The following is a 10,812-nucleotide window of genomic DNA, read 5'->3' on the forward strand; positions in this document are numbered from 1 at the left end:
CACTCCGTTTAAGGTAGCATCGGGCCAAGATTTCGTACCGATCCCCGAGCTACCACAAGATGATCCCCAGAACCCATCCTTGATGGACTGGATTGAACAATTAAGGAGCACTTGGGCAGTAACTCAAAAAGCATTAGATGAAGCACACCGAGCCCATAAGGCCCAGGCCGATAAGAAAAGGTCCCCAGCACACGTGTATAAAGTGGGCGATAAGGTTTACCTCTCCACTAAGTACTTACAGACTTCCCAAAAGTCAAAAAAGCTTGGTCCCAAGTATGTGGGTCCATTTCGTGTGCTTAGATTGATTAATCCAGTAACAGTTGAATTAGAGTTGCCAAAAACGTTGAGACGAATACACCCTGTATTTCATGTTAGCTTGTTGAAACCTGAACACTCGTCTCCACTAAGGCCAAAACGAAGCTCCCCTCCAGTTCCCATACTCATAGAGGGGGAGCAACATTTTGAAGTTAAGGAAATTTTAGACTCTAGGAAACACCATGGTAAAGTGCAATATCTGGTGGCATGGAAACATTTCCCTTTGTGTCAAGCTGAATGGGTGAATAAACAGGATGTCCGGGCCCCAAAGAAAGTACACCAATTCTATACTAATTCCTGTATATATTTTGTTTTCCCTTTTCTCTTCTTCTTTTCTATTCTAGGACTAACGTCTTTTCTGCAGAGGGGCCGAATGTCAGCCTCCACTTTTACTGCTTCAGCTGCCATAAGAAACAGTTGGGGGGAAACAGTTAGGGGGGCAAAGGGGGGGAAGGGTGCAGGAGGAGTCTTTCCAAGAAACGAAACCGATTCTCCAAAGGAGCCGTCAGACCAACCGTCATTACATTCCTGATGGATGACGTTGCCAGATGTGATTCCACCTAATCTTTGGGAGACCTTTGGATTGGATGATGCACGATGGACAAGGGGGGGGATATGTTTTCTAGATGCAATTTCACGCGTTTTGCTTAGTTCCAGCTTTACCTGAGTTGCGATCGCTTCATTTTCAGTAAAAGTACTAATCTCTATAAATAATGGAGTTTGGGTCATTCTTTCCTGGATTTTGAAGGAAGCATACCTGACAACTTGTGTCATGTCACAAGTAGGTGTACAGAATAAAGCTTAACATGATATACATTTTGTTACGACTAAACTTCCATTTGCAGGTGTCACCCATATATTTTTATATAATCTTTTTAATTCTATCTCCAAAAGGTCCAGTGATTTTGTTCCTAGCTTTTTGCCATGCCAATGTTTTGGCTTCAGCTGATTATTAAGAAATTAAATAACTTAAAATAGTGCTGATCTTCTTGCACATCAGTGGGCTTTCAGTTGCTTGAGTCTTTCACTTTTTATTTGAAGCTTCATCACTGAGACTGAAATGTTTCTTTCCATTAGCTCTATGAAGACAGAAAGACAGAGAGCAGAAAGAACCCAAGTTCATATGAAAGGAGTTAAATATGCAAATGCCAGTGAAAAAACAACATTTTTGGATGGTGTGCATATAAAATGGTACAAGAAAGGGTATAAATAATAAATGAATACAAAATATACAAAAAATATCTGGCCAAACTAGCAGTGAAATCCAGCCAGATCTATCTGGCTCGTGCGAACTGGTAGCACAGGTGGCGGGAGGCTCCACCACCTGCCGGGACATCATTACATCCCATTTTTGACCTTCTGTGCATGCACAGAAGGATCTGTGCATGCACAGAGGAGGTGCACGCGTACATAGCACCCACACACTCCTGTTCGCGAACCGGTAGTGATTTCACCGCTGGGCCAAAATAAATAAAGATTGGTTCAAATTATAATTTCATAGTACACATGTGATGACTAATTTGCAAACCAATCATATGTAAAATTTGGAAATAAATTAGTTTGAATTATATCTCTATGAGAAAATAAAAGTTATTATACTAAAACAATTAAGAATGACTAAAAGCCATTTTAAGAGCAAAGTAACCACTAGGTGGCACCAATCAGCTATTATTTCATAGAAACACTAAGAAGATTTAAATTAGTTTGCCATTACTGATTATTCATTTGCATTCATATTAGTTACTAATGCAATTCAAATTTCATCTGCTGGTAATTTTAAAACATATTCCAAACTGGCAACAACAACTTTCATCATACTGGTGAATCAATACACTGCAAATAAATAGCAATTATTTTAAGAATAACTGATTCCCGATCATAATAAACACACATTTTGTATTTATCAATCTACTTACAGTATATGATTGTTTTCCACTGTAGTGTTTTGTAAAAGTTGTTACATGGAATAAACACAATATGTTAAAAATTAGGCATGTTTGCACAGAAGCATCATTCTACACCCAGATCAATACTTGAATAATAAGGTTTGCAGGCAGAGATTCAAGGCTATAGTTCTTGATGCCCTCATTTTATTACATCTATTAGAATAGCTGTACTTGTAGCAGGAAACCAGCAACTACTAACTAGATGTATGTGCCTATCTTTCTTTCTAGTTTCAAATCTATGCATGGTGACGACTGAAGTGTACGTTATATCTCTCTGGCATGAGAAGTTGACTATAGTACTTTGTTATTATAAAAGATCAATCTGATTTCAGGCTATTGTACAATCTACTCTTCATAGAAAGACTATTCTGCACAATGGGGCTTAGTCTATGATTGTTTAAGGATTTGGCCTAATAGAGACGTCCCAGAATCATTTTTAAGCTCTCATGAATTCAGCAAAGCTACAGGTAGTCTTTATTTAACAACCACAATTGGAACCAGCAACTCTATTGCTAAGCACATGGTCCTTAAGCAAGTTATCACATGACTGTGATGGACTTATGATCTCATTTCTATGATGGTCATTGAGTTAACATGTGGTTGCCATTTGCAATTTTACTGCCTTTGACTCTGCTCAGAAGCTAGCTGTGAAACACACAAATGTGATCACATGTCCACAGGACAATAGTAAGCAGTGATGGGATTCAGCCGGTTTGCACTGGTTCGGCAGAACCAGTCGCTAATTTTTTGTAGAGTTTGGCGAACCGGTTACGATAAATCTGTGTTTTCCCTAACATGTCTGGTTTTTGTTCAAGTTCCTTCCAGGCAGGACAGGGGGGGGTGTCTCCCCAAAAGTCCAAGACTGGAGTGATGGAAACCAAATGGAGATGAAAGAAGAAGTGAGAGGGGAAAGAAAAGGCTAGGAGAATTACTTAATTACTCATCTAACAACTAGGGTGGTGGTGGCTGTTTTCTTTCGCCTTGCTAGCTATGCTTTTTTTCTCTGCCTCTTCCCCCCACCTCATGTCTACATAGGAATTATAGAGATGGCTCTGGAGGAGGAGGATGGGCAGAAGTAACCTGTTCCTTCAACTAACCACCCTCAAGGTTTTCAAGGACTAGGAGCTATGTGATGTCATGCTGACTCTTCAGATGAGTGTGGAGTTCTACACACAACACACATTCCGACAGAAGCAAATTTAGATAGCAACTAGATTCCGCTCACACCCCACCCAGTGATTGATTACCCATTTCTGCAGGATTCTCATAATCTGTCATTGTACATTGCAATCCACCTCCCTTCTAACCTGGCTGCATTCGATCCTGGAGTGAAAATGCCACTCACAGGGTTTGGCGAGCTGATGCTTCCCCCCCTCCTTTTTTTGGAAAAAAAAAGATGGAAATGAGCAGTTTGAAGAGAGATTTTTCTGTCACCAAAAAGACAATTGCAAAGCACAAGGGTGGAGCTGGCACAGAATGGAAGAATTCTACTTGATTGAGATTGACAAGATCTTACTTTACTTAAGCAGAATACAAAGGATTACCACTGCTTTGATCTAGAAATTATAAATCTTTCAGGTTTAAATACCAGGCAGGTACAGGTTCATATAGGGGTCTTCATTAGTTTCCCCTAATGAATATAGTACAAGTAGTCCTTGACTTACAATTCATTTAGTGACCATTTAAAGTTACAATGGAGTCACTGAAAAAAGTGATTTATGACCATTTTTTACACTTACGACCTTTGTAGCATCCCATGATCATTTATTTGATCAAAATTCAGACACTTTGCAAATGGTTCATACTTATGACTGTTACTGTGTCCCAAGGTCATGTGATTGCCTTTTACAACTTTTCGACAAGCAAAATCAATGGGGAAGCCAGATTCACTTAACAACCATATTACAAACTTAAGAACTGCAGTGATTCACTTACTGTAACAACTGTGGTGAGAAAGGTTGTAAAATGGGGCAAAATTCACTTAACAAATATCTCACCTAACAACAGAAATTTTGGGCTCAATTGTGGTCGTAAGTCGAGGACTACCTGTAACTGCTTTTTCATACAATGTCATGTATGATCTTTGTCTCATTCCAGCTAATAACTAAGCTTAAAGTTATCCTCTGATATCCATTATTTCCCACTTCTCCTGATAAGACCCATCTCATTACTTTCTTCATCATCAGTTGTTGTTGACATAGTCAATGGTGGGGATCTGCCAGTGCGTTAGTTTCAACCCCCCCTCCTTTGATGCATTCTTTCCAAGGTCCTTTTGGCTGGAGTGGCAGACAGGAGCCATCACCTGGCTTTTACAGAGGTGTCTGTGAATGGAAGCCTCACTGGTGCTTTCTATACCCCTTGACAAGCTTTTTTTAAATGTAGGTTTTCTGGTCATGAAAAAGAGTATTGAATATGTTATTTCAACACCAGTTTGATATTCTTTTGAAAGACTGTTTGAATCTTGTGCTGCACAAAATGTCAATATATATTGGGAAGGAAAGTTGGGTTCTCCAAGCTATATATTTCTGATTCTGCCATTACTAAGTGTATTACAGGCTGTTTTTTTTTTTTTAATGCTTTAGATAATAATGAGTTTCTTAGAGCCAGACGTTTACTGTTTTTACTACTTTTATTAATTTTTCAACACTACACTGTTGCCCTGACTGGTTAATGCTCGCAGGTCCAGTTTCCTTGGGTTTTTTATGCAATGCATCATGGGAGGATCAGCATAATTTTGCCTATTCCATTTAATCTGTCCCATCCTTTTTCATCCCCACCTTAGAGAGAATGATTGATGATTGTTTTCATACCAACCTGTGGTGCTTGGTAGCAGGGAAAAGACATTAACTGCTCTCCTTAACTTCAGAAAGAATCTGGCTGCACAGTGCTTTTTCTAACTAACATTTAAAAAAACAGGAAGAAGCTTTTCTGATGAAGTGAGATACAGCTCACAAAAAGCTTCTGCCTTTTGATAAAAATGTTAATAGAAAAAGGTGCTACCAAATTTCTCATTTTTTGACACTATAACATGGCTTCCTCTGCTACAATGTCTCCATAATTTGACATTAAAATAGTTAGTAAAAATAGTGTTGGTCATCAACTTCCCCCTTCATGGATTACTGCCTTGTTGTGGCAAAGGGGCTTGTGTAGCTCAATGAAGCCGTGCAGGGACACCCAAGACGGATGAAGCCGTGCAGGGACACCCAAGACGGACAGGTCATAGCAGAGAGTTCTGACAAAACATGATCCACTGGAGAAGGAAATGGCAACCCACTCCAGTATCTTTGCCATGAAACCCCATGGACAATACCAAAAGGAAAAAAGATATGATGCTGGAAGATGAGCCCCTCAGGACGGAAGGTGTCCAATATGCTACTGGGAAAGAGCAGAGGGCTAGTACTAGTAGCTCCAGAAAGAGTGAAGTGACTGGGCCAAAGCTGAAAGGACACTCAGCTGTGGATGCATCTGGTGGTGAAAGGACAGTCCGATGCTGTAAATATTTTTTCTCCATAGGAACCTGGAATATAAGATCCATGAATCAAGGCAAGCTGGAATAGGGAGGACCAGAGATCTTTTCAAGAAAATTGGAGGTATGAAGGGAACATTTCATGCAAAGATGGACATGATAAAGGACCAAAATTGCAGGGACCTAACAGAGGCAGAAGAGATTAAGAAGAAGTGGCAAAATTACACAGAAGAACTATACAAGAATGAGCTTAACATCCCTGATAATCACGATGGGGTGGTCACTGACCTTGAGCCAGACATCCTAGAATGTGAAGTGAAGTGGACCTTAGGAAATCTGAGCAACAACAAAGCTAGTGGAGGAGACAGTATTCCAGCTGAGCTATTCAAAATCTTAAAAGACGATGCAGTAAAAGTGCTACACTCAATTTGCCAGCAAATTTGGAAAACTCAACAGTGGCCACAGGATTGGAAAAGGTCAGTCTACATTCCAATTCCAAAGAAAGGCAATGCCAAAGAATGTTCAAACTATTGCACCATTGCACTCATTTCACATGCTAGTAAAGTTATGCTTAAAATCCTACAAACTAGGCTCCAGCAGTATGTGGATCGAGAACTACCAGAAGTACAGGCAGGATTTCGAAGAGGCAGAGGAACTAGAGATCAAATTTCCAACAAACGCTGAATCATGGAGAAAGCTAGGGAGTTCCAGAATAACATCTACTTCTGCTTCATTGACTATGCTAAATCCTTTGATTGTGTGGATCACAACACACTGTGGCAAATTCTTAAAGAGATGGGAGTACCAGACCATCTTATTTGTCTCTTGAGAAACCTATTTGCGGGTCAAGAAGCAACAGTGAGAACTGGACACAGAACCACTGATTGGTTCAAAATTGGGAAAGGAATTTTTTTATTTACAGGACTTATATGGCCTATATCATATCTTGACTCTGGGAAACCAGCACAATTTGCAAAAACATTATTAGAAATGGAACTATCCTTCCCCTGCTCCCAGATGCCAGATCAAACAGCATAACTCCCATCCTAGTCCAATGCTTGGAGTAACAGCCAGGTCTTCATGGGCTCTAAAGACTAAAATTCAAAAGTTAAAGCCATGCTCAAAAACCTGTGTAAACTTGGCCATAATTTATCAAACAAACAATTGGCAGCAGGAATTATGAATATTTGAACATGATGACAGGTTTAACATGCAAGATGCCACACAAAGAGAATTTATATCAGCATTTGAATCAATATTCAACAGAGTACATATAGCAGAGCCAGAAAAACATGCTGTCAGACAAAAAGTATCAGCAATGTTAGTTGCATACAAGGCACTCAATGGAGCAATGCATCTTGAAAGATCTGAAACAAGATCAGGACATTATTATTTTACTGGTTCATAAAAGCCACTCAACAATGGTGATGAACCGAACAGATTATGAAATGAAGACATTCACCCTGCTCAATTATTTCTCAGCATATAGGCCAGCAAAGACATCAGAGATGAGAATGATGGTCACACAATTGGATGCTTCTCTCAGACAACTCAAACAAAATAACTGTATAACGGAAAAAAGAATATTGGAAAATGAGAACAACAGATGCTGCCCCAGCAAGACTTTATGGACTGCCACGATAAACAAAATAGGAGACCCCTCAGATCTACTGTAGTGCTACAAGATACCCCTACCTACAACCAGGCTAGTTTCCTGACCCCAACCTCAAACAGCATGGTCACATCATCCACACAATTTTTGACAAAACTACAAAGCTTAAATGTGGCTCCTGACAAGATTGTGGTCTTCTTTGACATCGTGTCCCTATTTACATCCTTCCTTCCTCAGTTAGCATATGAAGAAGTAGATAAAAAATCTGGAAGAGTACAATACAGCTCAGGACAATCTAACCAGGACACAAATCATGAAGCTATTCCAGGACTGCCAACATACCTTCTTCACCTTCAAAAGAGAAAAATATGAGCAAATAAAAGGGATCCCCAATATGAGGAGTCATTGCAGAAACTGTCCTGTGTGAACTGGAACACCATGCATTTTAAAACTTTACACCTAAATTTTGGTGCTGCTATATGGATCATATGTTTCTCATTATCAAAAGAAATGCACTGAAAGACTTTCATACCCTGCTGAAACTCAAACTTGCCAGACATACAATTCACAATGGAGGAAGAAATGGTAACAATTACAATTTTTAGATGTGCTTGCCAACAGGCAGGAAGCTGGAAGGCTAGAAACCACAGTTTATCTCCAGCCACCAACAATCCATGCATTCTTAGTTGATAAAATATATGTTGAAATATCATGTTGGAATGACTCTAAGTTAGGAATGCACAAATTTCTCTACTCATAATTTATTTATGGTGCATATTGCAGAGATTAGCAACAAAGGTTGAGGGAAGTTAGTCTTTTCTGGTTTGCTGTTATTGTCAGATCTGCCCCAGTTTGCGCTCTCAGGAAAGTAGGACTTGTGACTCCATTTAGTTGAAGCAAAGGAATTTTTACTGAAAGAAACTGGTTGCAGCAAAGTCAGGCAGAATCTGGTGTTCCCACGCAAAATTACAAAACTATTCTTTCCAACTCCCAATCTCTCCCCCCATGACCAGTGTCCCAGCCAACCAATGTGATGCTAGTACGATGTTTTGAGAAACTCTGAGGTGTGAAACTGGTAACATTCCGTTCTTAGGGCAAACTGCCTTAAAGACCTTGGTACAAGCCAATTTGGTGACCTGGTCTTCTTCTATTGCCACTTCCCCCTCCCCGATTTCCCACCACTTGATACACAGGTGTGGATTTTCTCAAATGCTTGCCCCCTCCCCTTCCCCTTTGATGGCAGGAACCCAGCAAGGAGTCAGGCCGGCAATAGAGATCCTGATATGCTGCCCCACTTGACAAGGATGTTAGTCCTGCAAAAGAAGAGAGAAAGAGAGAACAAGGGCAGCTATGCTCACCACTATACCACCAACGCGAGAGAACAAGGGAAACTAGGGTTAGATCATTTTGGTTTGTCAAGGTGCTGATTGTGGAACTGTTTAAGGAGTTGGTGGCTTTAACATGTTTAAGGTCCACCCACTCTGTTTCGGAAGAGGAAAGTCTTTCCATACCACCAGGTACTAGATCTTCCCATGGTGTTTGCAGGAATGCTACTCCCCTTCGATCATAAGAGGTTCAGATGGAGGTGGTGGCAATGGGCACAGGGGGGGAGAGTGCCTCAGGTTTCAGCAGACTGCAGTTTTTCAAGGTTTGCCTGGATTGCAAATACTTGGTAACTAAATACACCTGATCTCCTACATTACAGCCCTTAGTTTCATGCATTTTTTTCTGCTTGCTTTTTATAGGCATCCCTTGCCTCTTCTACCAGGAGGATGGGATCTTTTGGCAGGATACAAAATGTACTTGTTTGGAGAATAGGTCCGTTATGACTCAGATCACTGAATTTCCTGAGCTCTCAGGGAGTTCTACAAAACTGTCATTTGACCAAATGTTTTTACGAACCCGAAATGTCCCACAATTTTAGAGTCATGGCACCACCAAATGTGATAGATAGAAAAACACCATAAACCTCCATAGGAAAAAAAAGGCGAGTGTTGGTGATAGGAGATTCAATGCTCAAGGGAACAGAACCTGCCGTCTGTGTTGTGGTCCGCCAGCAGCCTGCAGAGCTGGCAGTGGAGTCAGACAGCGATGAGGCTGAGGAAGAACATGGGACAGTCCTGGAGGCTGGGGAAGGCCCGGATGAGGGCTCTGCGTCGAAGGCAGAGATGGGGCCAGGGCCATCGGGGAGTGAGGTGCGGACTCTGGAGCCTCCAGAGGCTGACAGTAGAGAGGCAGAGGAACAAGAGGAGCCTGTTCTTAGTGCACATATGAGAAGAGCTGCCAGAAGGCAAGAGCAGCTACAGCAAAGAGGATGACTTGGGAGTAGGGCCAAGAGATGATTGGCCCCTCCCATAAGGTTTAAAAGACCAGCAACGGCTCTTTGGCTCTTTATCGGAAAACAACATTGATAGACTTGTTCTTGTCTTCCTGCACTTATCTCTTGTTGGCGTCTTCTGCTTCTGAACTTTTGCCAAGAGAAACCTTTGGCAGTTTGCCTAATTATACCAAGGTGATTAGACTGAAGAATTTGTGTTATGAAGAATTTGTTTAAATTTAGTTTTGACTACACTGAGAATAAATTAATTCTCAGCTGTTCTAATAAAGTCTGTTTGTTTTGGAACTGTTTGTGTCAACTACTACCTACTTGGGCCTGGGTCACAACAGTTTGTTTTCCGACCCAACGAGGATAATTATCAACAAACCTCTATCACAATGGAACAGCTCCGTGCTGAGAACGCGCAGCTGCAGCAGCAAGTAGCTTTGTTAGCTGCACAGATGGCTCAGCTCCAAGCTACAGCTTCTCTCCCTCTCTGTAGAAAAGATCATATTACCATGCCAGACAAGTTTGATGGCACTCAAGCCATGTTTCCTGCTTTTATGGGACAATGCCAGCTTTTTATCAGCCTGAGAACAGAGAACTTCCCCACTGACCAGGATAAAGTGGGGTTTGTACTCAGCCTGCTCTCCAGCTCTGCAGCTCATTGTGCTACGCCCCTGCTGATCCAGGCTAGTTCTCTCTTGGATGATTTCAGGGGGTTTTATGAAAATCTGAGACTTATGTACAAGGACCCCATCAAAACACAGACAGCCACCAGATGACTGAAGTGTCAGGGCATTGATTAATTCCATTCTGCTTTTGGGATAATTGCACCTGATTACGAGGGGTGGATCAAGACTTTTCCTTGCAAGTATACTTTAAGAAAACAAAACCCGAAGATATTTTCTAAGAAAACTCATTTATTTGTTATAAAGAAAATAAAACACCTAACTGATCTAATTGGTTACAGTTTGAAAATAAAGTTCGTGCCAGCTGCTTCTCAGCAGCCGGACTTCTGGCAAGAGAACAAAGAAAAGTGTGAGTGTGGAATGGAATGTGGATGCGGATACACATAGCTTACTGATAAGAAGTTGGCAAGCTACCGGAAGTCTGACAGTCCAGAAATGAGAGCTCAGCTGGTAAATACAAAAAC

General features: G+C 41.0%; 1 protein-coding gene across 1 annotated transcript; it reads left to right on the forward strand.

Moving 5' to 3' along the window:
- The first annotated feature begins 10,054 nt into the window (after positions 1–10,054).
- Positions 10,055–10,441, forward strand: LOC148112888 (protein LDOC1-like). The gene has a single exon (XM_087874321.1). It carries the CDS (start codon positions 10,055–10,057, stop codon positions 10,439–10,441), a length of 387 nt encoding a protein of 128 aa, XP_087730447.1.
- The last annotated feature ends 371 nt before the right edge of the window (positions 10,442–10,812 follow it).

The sequence above is a fragment of the Pantherophis guttatus genome, chromosome 7 (assembly GCF_059756535.1).
Source record: "Pantherophis guttatus breed Tessera chromosome 7, ASM5975653v1, whole genome shotgun sequence".
NCBI classification, from domain to species: domain Eukaryota; kingdom Metazoa; phylum Chordata; class Lepidosauria; order Squamata; family Colubridae; genus Pantherophis; species Pantherophis guttatus.